The sequence below is a fragment of the Dicentrarchus labrax genome, unplaced genomic scaffold (genome assembly GCF_905237075.1).
Source record: "Dicentrarchus labrax unplaced genomic scaffold, dlabrax2021, whole genome shotgun sequence".
NCBI classification, from domain to species: domain Eukaryota; kingdom Metazoa; phylum Chordata; class Actinopteri; family Moronidae; genus Dicentrarchus; species Dicentrarchus labrax.
In genome coordinates this window covers 11,821,469-11,845,276 of record NW_026136704.1, presented here as the reverse complement: position 1 = coordinate 11,845,276, position 23,808 = coordinate 11,821,469, and the positions used below count along the sequence as shown (strand labels likewise).

The window sequence follows — 23,808 nt, the reverse complement described above, 5'->3', positions numbered from 1 at the left end:
TGTTAAAACTATTTTTGCACATATCAAGTTAAATTATTCATATTTTTGGCTTCCTCTATGGACCTGGTAAAATGGACCTGTACTTGTATAGCGCCTTTCTAGTCTGCCGACCACGCAAAGCGCTTTTACAGCTACGTGCCACATTCACCCTTTCACACACATTCACACAGTGATGGTAAAGTCCATCGAACAAAAACTAACTCATTCACACACCGATGCTCAGTTGGGGTTCAGTATTTTGCTCAAGGATACTTTGACATGTGGCACCAGGAGCTGAGTATCGAACCCACAATCTTCCGAGTAAGGAACAACCCGCTCTGCCTCTGAGCCACAGCGACAACTGATAACTCCTAAGACAGGTGCCTTAAATAATGTTACTCAGGCAATAAGTTACAAAAGTGAGTAAAGTATGCTGTTGATGTGTTTGACAGAATGGATGGTTGTTTATCTCTATTTTCCCCAATTTCCAACCTTTATACATTATACAATGAAGAAGAAGATATATACTTTATTAATCCCCTATTGGAAATGTTGTCATTCCAAATGATTCACCCCATGGCAGTAATGTATTTTGTATGATATCAGATGTTCAGAAGTTGCAAATGCAAATAATTAAAAAGTGATTAATTCTTTATTCCATGCACCCTCTTTGCACAAATTACAGTAGCAAGCACATAATCACCAATTAAGATATACATGATTATTTGCATTAAGTGTTCTGACTTCAAACTACATTTGTTTTTCAGTTACATGTCCTTTTTTGTGTTGCTCCTTGTGACGGCTGCTGGAATCCAGTGATCAACACGTAGATTAGTTTGACCTGCAAAACAGTTGTAGTCACATTGATCTACAGCAGAAAAGACCACAGCAGACCCAATGCCCAGAAAAGGACACCTGTGAGTGTAATCTGTCCAGCTCCACTGCTTTCTGTAATCCAGTCGCTTGGCTGCCTCTGCTGGCCAGATGTTAGATGGCAGCGCTTCATGTTTCCAGCTGTGTCCCACACCAGCAGCTCTGCCTGAGCGGAGCAGCAGCTGGATGTGTACCTCACCCACAGTGGCTGAGATGAGCCGAGTACCCATTCAGATACATTCAAAGGGGGGTCTCCTTTCTCTAATCTGACATTGTGGTGTGTCTGTTGCTGGTCGTGGCCGGGCTGGGCGTCTACCAGGCTTTCCTCTGTAAGTGGGGGGCTGTGGAATAAAGTCAGAACACCTTCACCCTTCTGTAGCTGGAGGGCAGCGAGCCCAGAGCGCCCCCTGTCTGACACGACCAGAGATATACTCCAGATAGACTCATTGCAGAGGGAAAGACAGGTAGACTGTACTTGAGCAGCAGAGCAGGTTGGTGGCAATGTGTCAGGATCCTACAAGAGAAAGAAGAAGGGATGTCAGTGCCGTACACAGAAAATTCAATGATGAGTTAATTTGAATTAACAATCTGTTCATAGAAAATAAAAGCACAGGAGACTTTTATATATATATATATAGTTAGGGCTGGATCAGGTGAGTCCTGAACCATCCCTTAGTTATGCTGCTATAGGCCTAGACTATCGGGGGATTTCCCATGGTGCACTGAGCTCCTCTCTTCCTCTCTCTTTCTGCACTCATTCATGTTCCATTAATGCATGTTACTAACTTCACTTCTTCCCCGGAGTTCTTGTGCTTTCTCGTCTCGCAGGTTCTTATCGATCCTGGTGGAGCCTCCTGCCATGGTCCTGCTAGATTGCCATTGCCAATACTGTTGTTGCTGTGCACCTGTCTGTCTCTCTCTCTCTCTCTCTCTCTCTCTCTCTCTCTCTCTCACCCCAACTGGTCGAGACAGACGACCACCCACCTAGAGCCGAAGGATCTGTCCTAGGTTTCTGCCTTTTAACAGGCAGTTTTTCCTTACCCTTGTCGCCAAGTGCTTGCTCATGGTGGTACTGTTGGGTCTCTGTAAATGTTATAAAGAGTTCAGTCTAGACCTGCTCTATTTGAAAAGTGTCCTGAGATAACTTCTGTTATGAATTGGCGCTATACAAATAAAACTGAATTGAATTGAATTGAATTATAAGACAATAAAAGTAGACACCAAATGGATTATATTCTATTCAGTTAATGCTCACCGGGGGGACCACAGTCAAGTAGGCCACTGCATAATTGGAGTCTGGCACGTCAAGAGCATGCACAGTGAGTGTAAGGGTGACAGTTGCTCCGGCCTGAGCTGTGGCAGGAGTGTGGAGGTCCACCTGACCGCGGAAGGATCCTTGTTCTGCAACAGGGAAACTGAGGGACAGAAAAGAAGAGGTATGAAATGTTCTTTTCTAATATCATATTCGTAAGACTACATGATAGCAAAGTGAGGTAAGAAATTAAATGGCTGTTTACTCAGTGGTTGAGAAGAATTGTACAGTTTTTGTTTTTTTTTGCTCTACCTATGAGGTCCTCTCTTCTGAACATATCCACAGTCATCATCAGCCGTCAGATTGAAGAGTCGGGCCGGGCCATGGTTCAGGATGTCAAAGTCCACCATTGTGCTGTGACCAGGTACCAGGCGGGGGACAGACAAAACCTGAGGAGATATTGACACACAAACTAGGAAATATTATATGCAGATATGAGCTGAAGCTGCTGTGGCACAACCAGCAGTTTAGCTGCTACATTATTTTCCATTGGTGCTGTTGAAGCAGCAGCAAAAATAGATTTTTGTCCACATGGGGGCAGAACAACTCTGTAAACACCACACTGACATACAGCATTACGTTAACACAAGTGCATACATTTTCCTATTTACACATCTAGCAGATATGACGCAACATTCATTAATTTTTTTCTCTTGAGGGAAATATCGGGCTCTTTAGCTTTTTAGTTTCAAACCTTTCTGTCTACTATTCAGTGCTGGGAAGGTAGTGTACAATGGGGTTATCAGAGTTTTTTTTTTTCTGAAACCAGCTGCCTGTAAGTAAGGCTGTGGGCCATGAAATCAAAACAGGAGTGAAAATGATGCTAAAATGCTGAGGGGAACTGCATAATCAGGTGATCATTCTCTGTGACACTTTTCACATTATGTGTAGTTGCTTTTTTCTGTTTTTTCTATACAAATATTGATTGGTGCAGCTTTAAAGTGGTGGTCACTGAAATCATTTCACAGAACAGATCCTAGGAACAAACATCCATAAACCATGTTCAACAGAATTTAAATTAAATTAACCATTCATTTCCAGTAAGAGCAGATTTTAGGTATTTCAGATGTCAGCAGAATGTCTTATTTGGCATTACAATTACCTGTATCTGAACATGAGTGGGCTGAACCATCTCTGTGGAAACCCTCTCCAGCTTGTTTCCTCTGCCGTCTCGGCCTGTTAGTTTAACACAGAAGGGGTCTCTGGGAACAGAACCTACCCATCCCACCAGCTCCTCCACAGAGTAGGATGAAAGAGATGAGAAGGAAGAGGAAGAGTTCAGCTTCACCTGCTGGAGGCTCTCCCCGTCAGCTCCCAGTAGCGTCACATGACTGAAAGACGCTTCCTCATCTGGAGCCAGGCCCGTCACAGCCAGCACCAGAAAGGCCGGAACGCCTAGGAAATTTAATCAGGAACATGGCTGTTTCGCTAAATGGCAGAGACATTTCCTGGTTATGAGACCGATACGTCATTAATTATACTAGGAAGAAAAATGACAATCCCTTACCTGCTACTGGACTACCCTCCACTCTGGCCAGACCTGGATGTGTCTCATTGGTTACAGTGGCAAAGTAATACAGGAAATCCACACTACTGTCGCCTGAGAGTGCAGATCAAAAGACACGTCTCTTTTCAGTCCAAGTGTAGCTACATAATAACTAATGTAGTGGTAGTTATCTGTTAGTGGATTTGTCCAGCATGTTTTTTTCCTTTTTACCTATGACATTGAAAGTGAGGTGCCCGTCACTCCTGGCTTGGAGTTTCCACTGGCCTGGCTGTACAGGAGAGAGCAGGCTGATGCGGTACAGACCCTTGAAGTGCTCAATCTCTGCCAGAGGGCCTTGCTTGCTCAACAGAGACTGGCTTTGGTCTAACAAGGAGAGGAAGACTGTATGAGCAAGTGAGTGCAGTTCCCAGAATAAAACAACTAATGCTACTTGAAAATAGCTTCCTTCAACAGCTTATATTTGTATAGCATACTACCTAATGTAAAGTTACCTACAGTACAGTTACCTGACGGACTGGTAAGGATGCTCTCTATCAGGATGCCAGTGACGTGTAGTGTGACATTTCTTACTGAGCTGTCAACTCTGAAATAATGGGAGGACATTAACTTTTCATCACTTTCCACATGGAGGAGGGTCACCTAGCGAGGAGGAGGTGGAAAAATGTGTTCAGCATATCTGAATTCTTTTTTCATTTCAACGAGATATGAAATATCTAAAATCAATGTTTCTATAATGAAAACTGATCACATGGCACGGTGAAGAACACACAGATAATTATTACCAAACTCTGCTTAGCTCTATGGAGCGTTCTTTGTGTTTTGGTTCTCTCTCATTGACCTCATTTGCAGCCACAGCAGGAGGCTAAAAACTCCATGTAGACTACGACTAGCTGGTGATTTTAGCAGCTAAAGAGCCAGATATTTTACTAAGGAGTTGGTAGAGAGCAAAAGGAGAGTCAACATTGCACTTATGTTCACTAGGTGTCCAGTCTCTAAATGAATGATAATGTTGTTGTTTGCTAACTAGTTTTCCAGAACAAGTTTATAAGGTGATAATATGTCAACTGACCAAAACGTTAATACAGTTGAAAACAGGCACTCATTAGTAATGATGTAGCTCAGTTGCCATTAAGGTGATTACACTAATGAAAACATACCTATGAATATTATATTCCATTTCTGCCATTAGAGCCTCCTAAATGTTACACACTGGACCTTTAAGAGCTTGTTTCATTTGGTTCAATTGAGTGTGTAAAATGTCAGTCACCATCAAGAGATCTTACTACCATACCTTGTCAGCTGCTGTGTTATCCTCCACTATGGTGGAGACATCTTGGATGTCAGAATTGGTTGTGAATATTGCCAGTCCTCCTGACACGGAGGACAGGGAAGAGTAGAGAGAGAAACGATCCGGGGACAAGGGTTCCCTACTCCTTCTCCTCCTCCTCCTCCTCCTCCGACTCCTCCTGCTCTCTGTTGTATAGTTGGGGTCTTCAGTTAGGAGAAACGTCACCTGTGGGAAGCCCATAACATAACCAGCTGAGCTGAAAAAGACCTGATTGATTGCAGTCCCCTTACTGTCAGTTTCTGTCCACAATAAGTGCAAAGTATGTAAGATGAGACATGAAGCAATAATCAGTAGCCTATCTGCAAACAAAACTTTTTTTGTCTGAGATGAGACATTCAAATGTGTTTCATTTAGATGTATCCTTCCAGCTGAGAATCAGAAAATGCCCCAATATCCCAGTAGAATCATGGTTCATTGTCTTCAGAGCAGCTTCAGATTTGTCTCTAGATGACATCATTATCGCAGTAATTTGTCTGCTGATGATCTAAGGCAGAGATTCATAAATTACAACTGCATGTGTGCAATACCAAAGACAGCGTAGCTTATTATAGAGGAATTCTCTTTAAAATTAAAACCTACCTTGCTTTGTTTCTCAAGTGCGAGGGCCTTCACTGCATCATACAAGTGGGCATCTTTAGGGGAAGCATCAGTGAATACAAAGATCTCTGACAGAGGTGGACTGTGAGTGAGTGCCAGCTGAAAACACACAGCAAGATGGGAAATAAGCTGCCACGTGTGCTTGTAATTCTCATACTACTCATGTGTTCTCACACACTTTACTTCTGACTTTATCTTGAGTGTTAAAAAAGAAACAGCATCTAAATTTACCCGAACAGCAGAGAGGCACATCTCTGGTTCGTCTCCTCCTCCCAGAGCCATTAGGTTCTCCATTTGCTGCATAAACTGATTTGGGTCATCGGTCTCATACACTGGTCCTACCCCTGCAGTACAGTAGATAGAAATGTTACATGGTGAGCAACAGCTGCTGGCTTTTTGAGCAGAATGTTAACCATCACACTGAACATTTTTCAGTGAGCCTTACACCTTATTTAGAGGACTTGTTCAACATTTTGGGAAATACATAACTCTTGCCAAGAGTTAGATGAGAAGACTGACACCACTGTTATGGCCTTGCCCTAATGTAACTACGGCAGCTGATTAGCTTAGCTTAGCACAAAAACTGAAAGCAGGAAGAAACAGCTAACCTGGCTCTGTGCAAAGGCATCACGATCGTTCTACTAGCACCTCTAAAGCTCACTGAAGTGTAAAAAACGACAAATTGCAGTACGAGTTATGTACCAGTCTACTTCTTTTCTGGTGCAGTAACTTCCTTTAGTTACAGGGATTTTGTTACCATTGGATAGAACCATTTTTAATATCAAAGTATTTGTTTAAGACTCTATATGGCCAAATTAATGTTGAAAATCTCCATCCAAAACCATGGGCATTACTGTGCAGCTATTGTAGACAATATAAATCAAGTTGAATCAAGTTAAGTCACAATAAAATCATTATCACTATTGTTAATTAACATTTATCACATGACTCATATTGTTAAAGTAAAAACTAAACAGCTGACACAATGATAAAAGATCATTACATGAAAGCAAGTCAATAAACAACTGATTTAAAGACAATCTAGATTCAACCCAGCTCCTACAGCAGATCTTTCCAGCTTCATATATTACTGTTTTCATTTTTGACAGAGACAAATATTCATCCTGACCTGGGTCATGGAAGGGCACAAGTACAAAGGTGCCAGGTTGCCCAGGGTGGCTGTCTCGGCTCTGGATGATGGAAAGGGCCCGGAGGCGAGCGGCAGTAATCTCCTCAAACATGCTGCCTGTGGTATCCATGACAAACACCAATGCTGGGACCTGCTTCACACTGAAAAGTCTGTTGAAGGAAGTTTGGGAGGAAATAAAGACATTCTATATACACTCAACAGCTCAAAATAATGAATTATTCCGTTTATTACAGCTACTTCGGAGTTGAGCGCAACATCTTAACCAATTAAGGTGAGCCTATTGTGTGTTCTCCTCGGGGAAATACAACAGCGACTAGTCAGAACCTACCTGAGGAAGGTTTTATGGCCCACAGTGTCTCTGAGGTCTCTCAGTACACTCAGGGTTGCCTCAGTAGCCAAAGTGGCTGCTTCCACATGGAGGTAATGGTGAGGGGAGAAAAGAGGTGAGGTGCTGTCCTTGTTGATGCCCCCTTTGGCCCCAATATAGCGGCTACTGTCCAGAATACCTCCATGACTACATTTGCCTAAAAAGAAAGTCAGTATCTTTAAAGCTTTCTTTAAAGGTTGAAAAGGAAAAAGCCAGTAAAACATTTTATATAGAAAATGCAATTCATTTGAATGTATTTATTCTGGCTTAAGTGTCACAGACATACCCTGAGGTTTTTGAGGGGAAGTGCTAATGTAGCCAGTGGTGAGCAGCCAGGAGTCTTGCCGTGTTTTTGTCAGTCTTGGCATGAGGTTGTCTCGACAAGTGAGGCTGAAGCACTCCATACAGGTAGGAGTGTCTTCTGTGGACAGAGGACGAGAAAGAAAGAAGGGTTATCAGTAGTAAGCCACAACTACTTTGCTATCATCATCTTTGTTTGGGTTTTGGGGATTGGAGACCTTTTCTTAAGGATCGAGTTCACCCTGTGAGGTTTGAATGTAATATGCATCAGCTATGTCTCACAAATTATTAGTCATAGAGGGGGTGCCTACATTTTGAGATAGAATATGTTTTAAAAGCATTAAATACTGCATTGGCAGGTTCAATGTCAAGTACTGTGGTTATGTACGTTAATGGATGGTATTTAAAGTTTTACCATAATATATAAATAATACACCCCAGTACTGGCCATATTGCGTACATTTTTTTTTTCTCATCGGTAGAATTAACGGTTTAAATCACTTGTACTGGCCATAAGACATGTTAAAGGCCACCACTGAGTGATACTAACAATAATACTGTCTTGGTACAAAGATGTACCCCTACGTAATTTTGCTGTGGTATTGGTCATAAACATAGTGGCATGGTAGCTAAATATTTACCATGGCTTTATAACTGTATGATGAAAATCATTCTGGCAGTGTTAGCAATCTACCTACAACATTCCGAAACAAGCACGAAATCACAATAGCTGCGACAATGTACATCCACGCTTTCATGCATTCACACAAACACACACACAAACACACACACACACACACACACACACACACACACACACACACACACACACACACACACACACACACACACACATTGACCTTTATGGCAAATTATAGACTCATAGACAGTATATTTAGTAGTATTTGATCTAGGGCACAGCTTTGTGGACCAATGAACATACATATTTTTGTGGAACTGATATGAGTCTCTCTACAAAGTTTGGTCATGTTACGTGAAAATTGGGGACCCTTTTTTATAGGCCACTTGAACTGCCACATCCCATTCCTCCCAATTGGCATTAACAGTTATTCTGCCCTTTGGCTTATGACTAACCTTTCCACAACATTTGGAAGTTATGCACCTTTTATGTGATATACCAACTAATTATTGCAGTTCTACCTCAGATTGTTAGTTTTTGAAGCATAATGCTTTATTGGTTTGAAAAATGATTTATGTTAAGTTTAAGATAAGATAAGATAAGATATTCCTTTATTGATCCCCCTCAGGATAAATTCATGATGTACCACTATGATATACCACTAATTTACTTACAAGTGAATATTACCATTACAGTTTAGGGTTGAACTTTTCAGACCCTTTCATGCTAACTACCCACTAGTTGCTTTCAGTGTTGTCTAGCTTCTACCTATCCTGCACCCACTGGTCATTACCACCAGTCAATGTATAGTCAGAGTTTCCATTGTTTGTGTTACTAGGTGGGGTAGTAGAGCCAGATTGCTCAATTCTGTTACACATGTTTTCATAATTCTAATAACTTTATTTATACAGCTCCATAAAGAACAGTGTTACAAAGTATTTGACCTTTGTTTAACTGTTCTAACTGTGTCCTTCCACCCTGCTCTTTAAGCTATGTTTTTCTTTGCCATTCATTCCATGTCATTCATTCATCTTTTCCTGTTTTGTTAACATGACATACTCACCTCCTCTCTCATTTTGGATACTTTACCCCCTGCCCTTGTTCCCCACCTGTGTGATTGTGTACCCCCAATTAGTTTCCTGTCCCTCATTATCCTTCCAACAATTTATTGTATTTAGTCTTGTATTAAGACTATCCTTCTCTCAGTGCCAGTTCGTCTTTGTACCCAGTATCAAGTGTTGTCTTTGTCATCAAGCCTTTTTCTTTGTTTGATCTCTGCTTAGTTTTACCTGGACCTCGCCTTAGTCTTCTCCTTGCAGGATTTTGTTCACCTGATCATCTGTCTGACTTCTTGTGTGCCGTACATTTCCAAGTAAAGGCTGTTGTTACACTAACTGACTTTCAACTGCTGAACTACTGACCTCTCATCTTGTTGGTTTAGCTTTAAACCAACCTGCCTTGCCTGTGTGTCTGCATTTGGGCCAACACTCCCACTGCCAGAAAATGAATAGTGATAAATTCATTATTGAAACAAGCATCCTTAAAGAAAAAATAAAATATTACAGTTGTCAAAGCCATCATCTGTGTTGATTCTAATAATCACGATAGACTAATAATAGATACAGTAAACTGTACCTGCCAAGAAACAATAACTATAGGACAAAAACTTTAAAAGAACATACGACTCAAAATGTGGTAATACACAGCAATACTAGTTGGAACATCTTGAACTTATGTACAGCAACTGCTGAAAGATTCCCCAACTTCTAGCTGCTATTAAAATTCTTGCTTTTGTGCTGCCATATCCGGTCTTATATCTCCTTAAGGCTGGGTGATATTGTTGAAATCAAATCAAATCATTATCATGATATTAACAATACACAATCAAAACATTCACAAACATATATAGTTACATAAAAGCAGTGAACTATGTCATTGTTATGCAATACATGAAATCAACTTCATAATATCATATCATCATCATCATATAATTCTGTTGATAAGTTGATAACCAATAATTCTGACTCATCTCCCAGCCATATGATCCCTTTTTGATGGGCAGTTGTGGAATCAGCGATGTAGAAATGTGAATTACCATTAGCCACAGGGATGGCAGGCTCCTCTGGCTGCAGCAGGTGGAGGTAAATTAAGCGCTGGCCCATCTCAACCCAGTTACTGTGGCTGTAGAAGTCCTGGCATAACAGAAATTTCAAAGACAAAGTGTAATTACTACATTTCAGCCATTTTAACATACCTTCTTACATCCATGCAAGCAGAGAGGCAGAATGTAAATGGAGTCTGCTTTTGTATTGTTTGTGTTTACAAGAGCCAAATACAATATTGTTAAGAAGTTGGCTAATGCAGCTTTTATTGCCATTGCCATATATATAATATCAACATACAGTACATGTTTTACACAGTTTTAAACTGATTCTGGTGCTTCCTATCAACCAGAGTTGATATTACAAGTGGTGTACCATGAGGTTAGTTCAAGGCCAATTATTAGCCAGTATGCTACCGTAAGAGGCTAACAACTGCAAGCATGGTATCAACTTCTACTGCTGTTCTCATTCATACATCCTCTGACTCTTTTAGCTAAAGTCAGGATTAAAACCTATTTGTGTTTTAACTGAAATGGCCTCTGCACACTCAAGTCTTTACCTGTCCCAGCTAATACTTCTACTGTTATACCACATGTATCTTGTGCTGTCTGTGTCTTATTTACAGCATCACTGTGTACCTGCAAGGAGTGAAATAGCTGGCCCAAGCTGTGGCGAGCACTTTGGTACTCTTTCGCCCGTACCGAGAGCAGAGTCTGAGCCCACAACTGACGTAACATCACCATGGCGCTGTCCATGCGTTCTGAATCAAAGTGGTACACCGGGTCGGACCTGGTGGAGCTCAGGAAGTCCATGTCCACATTGGACTTCACCACCTCTCCTACAGCTCTCCAGAAGCCACGGGTCTTGGGGAGGGGATACAGGTTGATTTTTAGTATCATTAGAATGAGATGAAGTTCTCTGCTCAAATATCACCATGTAATGTGAAAATATTAATATGTCTTATACTGAATGTACATATACAATGCATATCCTGACTGCAGACATCAGCTCACCAGTTCCTCTGCATGGTTTCCCTGGTGTTTTTTGGTGCCCCTCAGAGTCTCCAGGGTGACATTGAGAATAGATTGCTCTGTGATGTACTGGTGCGTGTGTGAGTTCCAGGACAGTGTTAACACTCGAGACCAAAAGTTTGGGAGGAAGCCCATGCATGGTAAAGCCAGGAGGAGAAGATAAGCGAGAATAAACCACTGCATATGCTTCCCACTGCCTTCCCAAATTTTCCCTCTGCCCTGTGACATCATGTCCTGCAGTAATGAGTAGGTCACATCCTACCTGCACAAAATAAAACAAAACTATGTTTTCTGAAGTAATTTGCGATATAAAATACACTCTTGTATCCAATCAGTCCTTGTTTCCAAATTGTTTATGCGAGTGTTAAACGACAGTTGTGGACCAGAACACCAAAACAGTGAGCTAAAATATGCAAAGGTTTTCCATAGAGTTGAGGGGAAACTCCATGTTGAAAATGAACAATGCTTATCAAATTAGTTATTTATGATTCATGATTTTGTCATGTACCAAGCATTTTCCTCATTTTCCCCAACGCCTATTGTCAAGTAATGTTTTGTGCTAATTTGATTAGTCATCCATGTGTCCTTTCCCACTCCTTAACCCCCAAACCTCCTTTCACATTTTTCTCAGCCTTGTCTGTACAGAGGCTCCTATTGTTCTTTATTCAGATACAATACTTTGGTTTTGTTCTCATAGTCTATGCTTTCACAAGAGGGAGGCTGAAACAAAGCACGAGGCCTATAAACAACTGCTCCCTCCACTCTGCCAGACTCCATTCAGCAAATCAGTTTTAATTGATTGCTGTGGTGTCTTAAATCGAGAGCACAAAGACTCCTCCTTCCACTCATTCTGCAGGAATTACGCAATATCGGATACTCGTACATTGATTATTAATTTCTACATTTTCAGCACACATAATTTGTTTACTGTGGTTCACTTTAAGTAACTGCTCATCATCATTTGCACAGGTTGCAGTATATTTTTTATCTAAAGCTTTGCTTCAAGACAAACTTCCTCCTTCATTACAGTGCAATAATGTCAACTAGGAATGTACAAACTACTATTCTTTATCCCAAAGACTTAAGTGTACAAAATAGTAGTGCATGTTATATTGTTTATGTTTTAACTATGGTTTGTATATCACCAGGCAACTACAAACCTTTACTTAAAAGTTGCATGTAAAATCTAAGAATGCTGTACACAAAATATAAATGTTCTCACCTCAGTTCATCCTGGTAGACTTTTAGATTTTGCTCAGACACGACAATATTCAGCACAGACGCCGTCCTGGAAGCGCAGAGGAACACCGCACATTTACGCTCATATGACAACGTAGACTTTCACCACAACCTGTCAGCAGAGGAAACTGTGGCCATTATCACAGCTTTTCTGTCTGTGTAACAACATTATTGTGTCTTCACATTTGTCTGTCCTTGGGCTCTTAAGAAGTACCGTGTTTAACTCGGATGAGAGTCTGGTTGATACTGCTTGGTCTGGGGTGCATTTCTTAGCAAAGGGGTCACACCATGAGGAAGAAGACATCTCATCATAGCTCCCCTACAGCATTGTGCCCCTCCTTAGCCCCCATTATTGCACGGTGCATTGATTCACCACAATAGGGCCGCATATATTACCAGCCAGGGTGTTCAACTTAGGCCTTCCCCAACCCCCCTGTCCTCCATCCATCACTCTCTCTTTTCCTCACAAACCAAAAAACATTACTTTACACAACTGCAAACACTACAACCCCTTCCTCTCTCCGTAGTTACCCACATTTCTAACAGCAATGCAAAGGAAGGCATCAGTTGCTAGCCAACACAAGGGACAGTGTTAAACTTCACTTTGTTGAAGGGAAAGTTGTAAAAGAAGACACGAGTACAGGGGTCTGGTTCTGGTATGTTTCTCAACTACCCTATATACGAAGTGAACTATTGTAGTCCAGACCAAAATATGTGAAAGAAAAACACAAAGAAGTGAAAGAAAAACATGCAAATAGACAAAAAGAATGTTTGTCTATGATTTGTTTCATTTGGTTTGTGGTTGAAAGTCTGACACGTTTTGGGATTTATCTGATGAGCAATTAAAAAAGTGAAGTTGAGAAAGTGGGAGGCTAGACCACACAAAATCACAGCACCGTTTAGACAGTGTGCAATGCGTTAACGTCCATGCATGCATCTGCAGATGGAAAATCATGTGCTATAACTATTCCACTAAACCCCTCAATTTACTAGAAGCCAGCTGAAGTTGAGGTTAGTGCATGTTTCCTGTTCACCTACAGAAAGTTAACCCAGTTTGCATGCACTGATACTGACATATTCTCAAGTTTCACCACATGAACCACATACAAATTACACAGGTACTCTTGCTGCTCTACCCTCAGACAGAAGAGATGTTTATGCCAGAAACCTGTGTCTGTATTCTTTATATTCTAATAACAGAATAATAAAAGAACGGCTTCTGGTGTTTGTTTGTGTGTAGGAGCATTATAATTAATTCACTCATAAGACACTCCAAAACTTAAAATACTGATAAATGAAGGCCCTGACTGGGCAGTTATTTCCCATTCTCCAAAGGCTGTCTTTTTGTTGTGATCGCTATCGATACTGTGTCGCCTTTAAGGCTTTGTACCATAATGCTCCTTTTGCCCAGTATCTGGATCTGGGCTGGGTAGTAATGGGAGAGGTATGCCTGGGTAACGTACATAAGCCGACAGTCAACACGTTCAAGACCAACGTGCTGGCCAGTGGACGCCATTCAATTTTTCAACCCTGTACAAGTTTCATGCATATCAAGGAGATGCAGCAAAGCTTCGACAGGCCCGACAAAGCACCTGAGAGGATGCTGGGACAAACAGTGTTCAACCGAACCGAGCACGACAACAAACCTGCTCCATCAGTGGAAGATGGCATCTTCCTAAAGATAATGGACAAAAACGTCTACAGAGGTGTCGATAAGAGTTGGGTCGCCCCACTGCCGTTCAAGGAACCACAGCAAACTTTGCCAAATAACAAACAGCAGGCAGTCAACCGATTTGCATCTCTGCAACGAACCCTTAAAAGGAAACCTAAGATGCAGGAACAGTTTGTGGCATTCATGGAAAAGATCTTCGCTAACAGACATGCCGAGGTTGCGCCACCACTGAGAAAAGATGAGGAACGCTGGTATCTTCCAACGTTCGGGGTCTACCACCCACAAAAACCTAATCAAATCAGAGTGGTCTTTGATTCCAGTGCCCAGTTCTCTGGTGTCTCCCTCAACGATGTGCTCCTCACAGGCCCAGATCTCAATAACTCCCTTCTCGGTGTCCTGCTACGCTTCCGGGAAGAAAAGGTTGCAATTCTGGCAGACATCCAGCAAATGTTCCATTGTTTTTTGGTGTGTGAAGATCACCGCAACTTCCTTTTCCGTTTTTTATGGCACAAGGACAATGACATCGGCAAGGAAGTTATTGAGTACCGGATGAAGGTTCACGTTTTTGGCAACAAGCCATCACCTGCGGTGGCCATATACGGGCTGCGAAGAGCCATCAGAGAAGGTGCACAGAAGCATGGTGTGGATACCGTCAAGTTTGTGGAAAGGCACTTCTATGTCGACGATGGTTTGGTATCCTTACCATCCGAAGCTGAGGCAATTGACCTGCTCCAACGAACACAGGCTTCACTTGCTGAATCTAACCTCCGCTTACACAAGTTTGTGTCAAATAGTCAGGCAGTCATGGAGGCCTTCCCACCTGAAGACTGTGCCCCAGTAATCAAGGATCTAGACCTGAGCAGTGAAACTACACCAACACAACGGAGCTTAGGTCTGCTCTGGGAGATCACATCCGACACGTTTACCTACTCTGCATCAGCCACAAACAAACCTTTCACCCGCCGTGGAGTCCTCTCTACTGTCAACAATGTTTTTGATCCCCTTGGTCTGCTGGCACCTGTCACGATCCAAGGAAGAGCCCTTCTGCGGGAACTTACCACCGAACCGTCTGACTGGGACGCACCTCTCCCAGAAGACAAATTGAGTAAATGGGAGGCGTGGAGGGATTCGCTCCAAGACCTAAAACAGGTTCACGTTCCACGTACATACACAACAACATCGCTCACCAAAGCAGTGCACAAAGAATTGTTTGTGTTCTCAGATGCCTCCACCAAGGCCATCGGTGCTGTGGCATACTTGAAAATAATTCAGGGAGATGGGAAAGTCGAAGTAGGATTTGTTATGGGCAAGGCAAAGCTAACACCCCCATCCGAGCCTACAATTCCAAGGCTTGAGCTGTGTGCCGCCGTCTTAGCTGTAGAGATGGCAGACCTCATCCAGGATGAGATAGGACTGAAGTTTGATGCCACAACACAACAGAGTTCAACGTATCCATCAGTCCTCAAAGCCTGAACAATGGCACTATGTACATACTGAGGAAAACCCTGCGGACCATGCGTCAAGAGCTTTACCTGCATCCCGCCTGTCACAGACCTCTTGGTTCACTGGGCCTTCTTTCCTGCTTCAGCCACCAGCAGAGAAAGCACAAACATGAGAGACATTCAAGGTAATTGAACCTGAGAAGGACTCAGAAATTTGACCGCAAGTACAAATCTGTGCCACTTGCCTGGAAGAAGCAGTACTTACCTCTGACCGGTTTCAACGCTTCTCTACCTTCACCTCCTTGGTCAGGGGAGTAGCATTACTCGTCCATATTGCAAGATCCTGCAAACATTCAAACCAAAACAGCAAATGCAAAGGCTGACATAGATGCGACATACCTCGTACTTCAAATGAAATGGCCCAAGCAAGAACTATTATCCTCATGGCAACACAAAAGGCAGCTTTTGCAAAAGAACTGTCAGACCTCCGAGCGAACAAACCAATAGCCAAAAGCAGCCCTTTGCAGAAACTGAGCCCAACTTTGGAGGATGATCTGATTTGTGTTGGAGGCAGACTAAAGCACGCTAACCTTACAGCTGCTGAAAAGAATCCAATAATTCTGCCTAGAGATAGCCACGTCTCCTTACTGCTCACAAGACATCACCACGAACAGGTGAAACACCAAAGGACAAGGACTTATACACAAAGCAATTGAGACAAGTTCAGGCTCTTGCAAACCACTTCTGGACCCGCTGGAGCCGAGAATACTTACCTTCCTTGCAACCCAGACAGAAGTGGACAGTACCACGCAGAAACCTTCAAGTTGGAGATCTAGTTCTGCTTAGGGACAAGCAGACTGCCCGCAACTGCTGGCCCATGGCCAAGATCACTGCCACGTTCCCTGGACAGGATGGCCATGTAAGAAAGGTTGAAGTGAAAACAACCGACCAGGGCAGTGTAAAGACCTTTCTGAGGCCAATTGCAGAAACTGTTCTTCTGCCCAAGGACGATGTTTAGTGACAAAGTTCTTAGTGACCTCACATAGGTCAGCCTTTAAGGCTTTTTCTAATTTCTTCTTTAGATAATTTGTTGATATTTCATTTTAGTTGTAAACAAGAAGTGAATGATTACTTTAAAATTTAACAAATTTATTTGTAAATGTATAACTTTGTTGTGTGCTTATTTCATGCTACGACGTCACATCCTGCTTAGTCATTTCCTCTTTGGTCACTTACTGTTTAGTTACTTCCTGTTTATCTTGACTGGCAGGAAAGGAAGGCAGACAAAATTTGTATGCTGTAAACCACAATCGGTTCGCATCCACTCTTAAGTGTCATAGAAGCAATGCCGTAAGTTGATGCATTTTACATTAGACATATATTAGCAGTGATTTCATAAAAAATTATAAGTTAATTTAAAAACGTTTTTATTTACAATTATATACTAGCCATGATAACTGTATCTACAGTACAGGACAGCAATGTGTATTCATATATACAGCTGTATATGTTGCAGTATTTAGGAGTGTGACAGTAAATGGTCAAACTTACTACAACTCTGTCTTCATTGGCTACGGTTTAACTCAGTGTTTAGTCAGAGTTTCAACACCCTGCACGAGAACACTACAGATACCATCTTCTAAATTGCTGGATGATGCAGCCTTTTTACAATAGTAGGGGCTGGAGTGTTTATGGAAACACAGCACGAATGACACAGCATGATATAAAACTTCTGTCTGACTGGGACGCACCTCTCCCAGAAGACAAATTGAGTAAATGGGAGGCGTGGAGGGATTCGCTCCAAGACCTAAAACAGGTTCACGTTCCACGTACATACACAACAACATCGCTCACCAAAGCAGTGCACCAAGGCCATCGGTGCTGTGGCATACTTGAAAATAATTCAGGGAGATGGGAAAGTCGAAGTAGGATTTGTTATGGGCAAGGCAAAGCTCCTTCTGGGAGCTTGCCAATTTCAGTATGCCTCCTTTACCTTTGTAAGCTGTTTTTTGTCCTGCATCTGTAACTGGGGTTGGATGTGCAGACTATATTTTTTGCTTAGATAAAAAATTTAAAACAAGGTTTGTGACATGATGTGAGATGATTTAAGTTTTCTTTCCCCTCAATTATGCCTTTATCAATGGTGGTTAAATGTTGCCACAATTTGGCATCACACTCTGACAATGAGGAACAGCCTTGTCACATTTGTAATTATCAGAGCAGGGTACACAAGACTAGGATTTGTTTTTAATATGCACACTATAGGGAAAATGTTCTCTCTCTCTCTGTACCTTGGCTCGGCCCTCCCCCTGTTTGAGGTTTCTTCTGACAGTTAGGATCTTGCACGTCTTTGTTCTCAAGACAAAGGGCTCATAAGCCAAAAGTCAGGATCTTCTGATGACATCCAGGTGCACGACAATGCCTTAGTTTAAGGCAATCAGACTGTGGTTGATTCAGTCAAAGTTTGCGCTGTGCAGGATTCAGCTTGATCAAACATAACGTAAACTAACTGATTAACATGATCAAACGTAATTCCCCTGTCAACGTATTCATAATCATGTCAATTTTGGGAGCCAAGATAGAGATAAGAACCATGGCAATACACTATTATACACTAGCATGTGAGTAGTAGATGTAGAAATGTGTATAGTATACACACTGAATGGTATACACTGTATACCATTCAGAGTTCTTACTTACATTCCAAACCTTGTGCAACCTGCTTCTGTAACACTGTAATTAAGTATAATCATACCAATAAAGCACTTTTTTTTTGACATATGATTGAAGGGCTCAATCCCATTCTGAGCCCTACATACAGAATCAAGTGTTGTGCACTGAATAGTTCATCATAACAAGACATTTGAGCTATCCTCTTTGTTGGATAGACATGTTTTAAATTGTGCCTATCATGGTTCTTAAATAAGCATGGGAGCCAATCAGAATGAAGTTGCCATGGCAGCGCTGGCATGTGGTTTCTGTATATATCAGTGAATTCAGTTATCTAATTCAATCTGGAAAGCTAAATAATTAATGAGAATTTGACATTTAAATTCAGAAAAGAAGTTTTTTTTGTTTGTTTTTTTTGTAACCTACTGTTTCTCCGTTGTACGCATGCGCGGCTTGAACTACAGCGTCCACGCGCCTTTACCTGGCGTTAAGGTGTATTTGGATGTTTCCGATCACCCTCATTGATGTGTTTTAAAAAGGAGTTGAACAAGTACTTCGATGCCTTGGGTTTACTGGTAGAACATGAAGGAATTCGTGGGCTGATAGAGGCTGCTGTGCGGTGCAGAGTGTCGGGCGTAGAGAGGATGCCTTGATTTGTAATCTTGCATTTGCCTTGCTGTATTTGTTTTATTTTTTTGTTTTAATCTTATTAATCGTATCTATTTTTTTTAATTATTATTTTTATTTTTATTATTGTTATTATTATAATTTTTAACAAAGCCTTGTAGCTTTTATTTTTGGTAATTAAGAGACGATACATGTTTTGTTGTATAAATGCAATTTATGTTCCCTTTGAGAGAACTTGTAAGTATTTTTGAAAAGTTAAATAAAGTTTTGGAGAGAAAAAAAAAAAAAACCCAAAACATTTGGATGTTTCCAGAGCCCGTCATTCTCTGGATGTTTCCTATTAGCGGGCACGCGCATTTCCAGTAACACGTAGCCCACGCCCTCGACAGCTGTGAGCGTGACTTACCGAGCAGCATTCCGCAGCAAAGAGCTTTAGTGAAATAGTCCGCGGAAGACAGACTTGCCTAACAACAGATCTCCACCTGTCAGGTGTTTAACTTGTAGGTGTGGCTTGGGGTTGACTCCTTATAGCCAACTTCCGTATTTGCTATTCCTCTCCGGACGCGTCCCGCACACACAGGTGATTCACAAAGGTATCGGCTGCATTGTTTATTTAAATGTATTTATTTTTGTTTACTGGCTGTATAGCCTGCGGTAGTGTACAGGTTAGAGGGTCTGTTGGGATGTATGTTGAACCCACAGATGTTTTCGTATACACCAGGTGAATTGTGCTTTTGTACAGATTTTTCTTCAGTATCAATGTAAAGCAAAGCAAAGTTTGACTCTCCATTTACAGTATTGTTTTCTAATCTCTGGCTAAATAAGACACGAACAAATGTAAATAATATTTCAGCTTGTTATTATGTTATTATAGACACATTAGTTAGGTCATTTTTTGCCGTGATTTCTCCACCTTGCCATACTGGGATTATTGAAAAAACAACAACAACATAACTACTCTTATGAAAATCATATTTGGAAGCAGCTTATTAAACTTTGTATAAAAGGATCATTTCAGCAAATAAAAATAAAAATGCATTGTTGCATAACATGTCCAGTGGTTGCTTTGCTGTGACTTGTAAGCATGAGATTAATTCACTTCCCCCTCACCTTTATTTTTACAGCAATCACTACCTCAACATTGTAACTTGCTGAACAAGAATGATGGTGAACTGCTGCGGTCTGCTCACTGCCAATAAGGAACCAGGTACAGAACTCTTAGAAAACTTTTAATTTTTACATTGGATTTTACTCATGTAAAAAGTGGATTTTCTAACTTTTCTTCATAACCACAAAATCTCACAGATGACTGACCTATACATTTCCTTATATTGACTAATCGACATAAGCGTGTAGTAACGATATGTTTTTAAATTTTCAACAAAATTGGATTAGATGGATAGGTAAGCTGAACATTAGCAATAATAAGTGTATATCTGTTCTTGTATTCTCTTGTATATATATATTTTTTCCTGATGTAGTCTATTAATTTGTGGTTGCTGTCAATTTCTGTACTTTTCTGCAAGAATGATTGTGGATGTGAACGTATTGGCTTGTGTGTACTGAAATTAGTCCATTTAATGCAAAAGTGTGTGTTAGGGCCTCACAGTGTTAAGAAGGGGCTTTACCAAATATCTTTTAATAAACAATGTAATTATTTATGCTAAAGCCTAACCATTCAGAAACACAACATTTTGTATTGTCAGTCATTAATTAATATTGTCATCTACAAAACGTACCAACGTTTTCACACAGTTTCTGTTTATCTTGTTTTCTTCTATTTCTGTGTCAGTTCCTCTGAAGAGCGTGGGGGTGGAGCTGGAGGTCAGGGACCACGTGGCTACAGTGGTCTCCACTCTGAACTATGAGAACAAGGAGGACAAACCACTAGAGGCTGTGTTTGTCTTCCCTCTGCCTGGAGATGCTGCTGTCTGTCATTTCAGTGCTACGATTGGACAGACACAGATTGTAGCTGAGGTGAAGGAGAAACAGGAGGTGAGCTGGACAGTAAAGACTTACTCACTACAACGGAGCTTAAAAACACAGTAAACACAGTGAAAGTTACTCTGTCATCTGTACTCCAGGCTCGTGAGGAGTATGATGATGCTTTGAGCTCCGGTCAGCAGGCCTTCCTATTGGAGGAGAGTGAGCAGAGTCCAGATATATTCTCTCTGAGTGTGGGCAGTCTGCCTCCAGGAGAGAGCGCCTCCATCAGGCTGGAGTACGTCACTGAGCTGGCTGTGCAGGCTGATGACGGGCTGAGGTTTTGTCTGCCTGCTGTGCTCAACCCTCGCTACCAACCTCAGGGTACGAAAACCACCAACACTTTTTAACTTACTGCACATCATTTCACAACTACTTTTACAGGCTGGAAAGGTTTCGCCTTGCTGCATTCATGTTGCACACATTGTCATGTGTGCAATACAAACAAACAGGGACTCACATTCCAACACACGCCACTTGTGGTCTCTTTGAACTGAGGTAAACTGCTTGATATTTTATATTATTTGTATATAAACTATAACTACAAAACTATAAATATTTTGCAATTGAATAAAGCCAAATATAAAAAGTAATACATTGTATATACATCGCTTGGGATCTAGCTATGACAAGCTGATTGGAATGGGACAATATGAACATTTTATATCACGATTGTCCTGGCTAAAATAATTGTGATTCACAACGTTATCCTGACATCAAAATATACTTCTAACATACTGCAATCACTTTACCTTAAATTTCGTTAAGAAACAAATATGTTTATGGCATTACAGATAGGCACCTCATGTCCCTGTCCTTATTTAGTTTGGAATTGCTAACATATTCACATTTCCAGTCATTCAATAGAATAGAATATTTCTTAAAAATAAATATTGGGAGCTTTTTCACTTCATTAGATAGTGGCAGCTGAAGACAGACAGGAAAAGGGGTAGAGAGAGAGAGATGGATGACACACAGCAAGGGGCCACTGGTTGGATTCGAACCCATGGCCACACATAGGGCACCAGCTCCACCATGTGAGCCCCCAGGGAGCCCCGACAGTAAAATATTTGATTAGACACTGTATAATTAACAACTTTGTGGACTTTTATTGTTCGCAGGCTAGGCAAACTTGTCTTGCAAATTATGTGAACAAAAACAACACAACGCAAGGTATTTCCTGTGCTCAGTGCTTTTGGCAGGGACATTTTGCTTGTAGATTTTGGTCTGACTGCACCATTACACTACCTCCACTGGGCATCCAATCTCCCAACTGGAGGGAGACCTCAGGGCAGATCTAGAACTTGTTGGGGGCATTATATACCCCATCTAACCTGGAAATGCCTCAGCATTCTTCTAGAGGAGTTGAAGAAGGCTCTAGCTTCCTTCTTCAGCTCCTGGTGGTCATGAACGGTGTCTGGTGGTCATGTTTTTCCTTACAACAGGGAAGTGTCTTTCTCTGGTCTAACTTGTTCGCAGGAAGTGGAGGTAGTGAAGGTGCCAGTGTCCAGGTGACCTCTGTTCCAGCCTCTCTGGTGCCCTACAGTCTGTCTTTCTCTGCCCGAGTGTCCTCTCCTCGTCCAGTCTCTAAAGTAGAGTCCAACTGTTCCCTGGACCCTCTCCAGTACCTCAACCCAGAGCAAACCCAGGCCACGGTAGGTAGAGTGCTAATGTGTCTGCTGTGTGTGATTGTTCCTCAATACTGACAACAAGATATATCACTTTATTGATATTTATAAGTGTATTTTGTGACCTGCAGGTCAAGTTGGCTGCAGGACACAAGTTTGACAGAGATGTTGAACTGCTGATCTATTACAAAGATGCCCACCAGCCCACTGCTGTGGTGGAGGCAGGACAGGCCTCTGCCAAGCCTGGTGAGTGCAAATTAGTGGAGTTGTTCCTTTCCAAATAAAGCCTTTGTTATACTCCAACTGATGAGTTACATTATGTTGTAATAAATGGTAAAAGTCAGATATGTGGTCATGTTTCTGTCTCTCCTCTGTGTTTCAGGCACTCTGATGGGTGATCCAGTAGTGATGCTGAGCCTGTACCCTGAGTTCCCCCAGGCTGTGATGTCTTCAGTTGCCTCATGTGGAGAGTTTGTGTTCTTATTGGATCGATCTGGAAGTATGGATTGTCCTATGGATCGCAGCAAGAGGCGAGAAACTCGCATTGGCAGTGCCAGGGTATTTATATGTGTTATTTGTTATTAAATCATTCATGGTGTCCCTCTCAGTGGCCTTCACTATCTTTTCTCTCTTCCCTTAAGGATACTCTGCTGCTGCTGTTGAAGAGCTTACCAATGGGCTGCTATTTCAACATATACAGCTTTGGGTCCAGCTTTCAACACATCTTTCCGTAAGTCACTCCCTTGTGACACTCAGTCCAACAAATGGACTAATTAATGCTTGTACATGATTGAGTGAATTGGTGATGTGTTCATGTACAGTATGTGTGTGTTTCTGATCACAGTAAGAGTGTGGAGTACAGCCAGAAGACCATGGAGGAGGCTCTGAAGACAGTTGAAGAGATGGGTGCTGATCTGGGTGGAACAGAGATCCTGAATCCTCTTAAACACATTTACAGTCAGCCCTGCATTCCCAATCAGCCTAGACAAGTAATACATACACGTTAAACAGTTCAAATATCTCTTGCCAGTAACAATATCATACCATTCAGTCATCAATGCAGAGCTTCTTCCTGAACTAACAGGTTTGTTTGTTGGTTTTAGGTTCATCTTGTTCTTTACTCTTGTGTTACTGAAACAGCAATCTAACACAGCTCTCCAAAACTTATATGGATGACTTTGAACACATGCTACATGTTCCTGTGTGTGATGTTATGTAATTTACTGTAGAGTGACATGTAAACTCTCCTCTAGCTGTTTGTCTTTACTGATGGAGAGGTGGGGAACACCAAAGAAGTTATCAGTCTGGTGAAGAAGAACTCAGGTTCCCACAGGTGAAACC

At 41.6% G+C, this 23,808-nt stretch overlaps 2 protein-coding genes across 37 annotated transcripts in view; one reads left to right on the top strand and one right to left on the bottom strand.

Annotated features, from left to right (window-relative positions):
• Positions 1–612: 612 nt before the first annotated feature.
• vwa7 (von Willebrand factor A domain containing 7) lies at positions 613–12,702 on the bottom strand. The gene is made up of 18 exons (XM_051397677.1): positions 12,660–12,702; positions 12,429–12,557; positions 11,189–11,468; positions 10,814–11,038; positions 10,169–10,265; positions 7,420–7,554; positions 7,095–7,290; positions 6,746–6,915; positions 5,848–5,960; positions 5,599–5,715; positions 4,963–5,184; positions 4,178–4,310; positions 3,882–4,034; positions 3,672–3,764; positions 3,267–3,559; positions 2,417–2,553; positions 2,108–2,267; positions 613–1,366 (listed from the first exon to the last, which is right to left on the bottom strand). The coding sequence occupies exons 3-18, from the start codon at positions 11,435–11,437 to the stop codon at positions 848–850; spliced, it is 3,012 nt and encodes a 1,003-aa protein (XP_051253637.1). The 5' UTR covers positions 11,438–11,468; positions 12,429–12,557; positions 12,660–12,702; the 3' UTR covers positions 613–847.
• A 4,115-nt stretch (positions 12,703–16,817) lies between these two features.
• The window catches only part of LOC127361802 (von Willebrand factor A domain-containing protein 5A), a 68,663-nt gene continuing 61,672 nt past the window's right edge, over positions 16,818–23,808 (top strand). For 14 of the 36 annotated variants that reach the window (XR_007884358.1, XR_007884357.1, XM_051396757.1 and 11 more), the window contains exons 1-10: positions 19,222–19,449; positions 19,981–20,063; positions 20,649–20,851; positions 20,941–21,163; positions 22,319–22,494; positions 22,599–22,713; positions 22,850–23,025; positions 23,109–23,197; positions 23,312–23,456; positions 23,721–23,800. Coding sequence is in view for 34 of the 36 variants with exons in the window: in XM_051396757.1 (XP_051252717.1) it covers positions 20,018–20,063; positions 20,649–20,851; positions 20,941–21,163; positions 22,319–22,494; positions 22,599–22,713; positions 22,850–23,025; positions 23,109–23,197; positions 23,312–23,456; positions 23,721–23,800 (1,253 nt within the window). In the remaining 2 variants the exon portion in view is untranslated. Of the gene's footprint in view, positions 16,910–19,218; positions 19,450–19,980; positions 20,064–20,648; positions 20,852–20,940; positions 21,164–22,318; positions 22,495–22,598; positions 22,714–22,849; positions 23,026–23,108; positions 23,198–23,311; positions 23,457–23,720; positions 23,801–23,808 lie in introns of those variants that run through there. The other 22 variants (XM_051396761.1, XM_051396762.1, XM_051396759.1 and 19 more) reach the window with 6 other exon arrangements.

Bases quoted from the DNA above. Each gene is read 5' to 3' on its own strand.
- vwa7 (XM_051397677.1), bottom strand. From the start codon at position 11,437: ATGATGTCACAGGGCAGAGGGAAAATTTGGGAAGGCAGTGGGAAGCAT. The intron at 11,039-11,188 runs GTGAGCTGATGT...CCCCTCCCCAAG, and splicing joins GAAACCATGCAGAGGAACTG to ACCCGTGGCTTCTGGAGAGC. The intron at 3,765-3,881 runs GTAAAAAGGAAA...CTGCACTCTCAG, and splicing joins CCTCACTTTCAATGTCATAG to GCGACAGTAGTGTGGATTTC.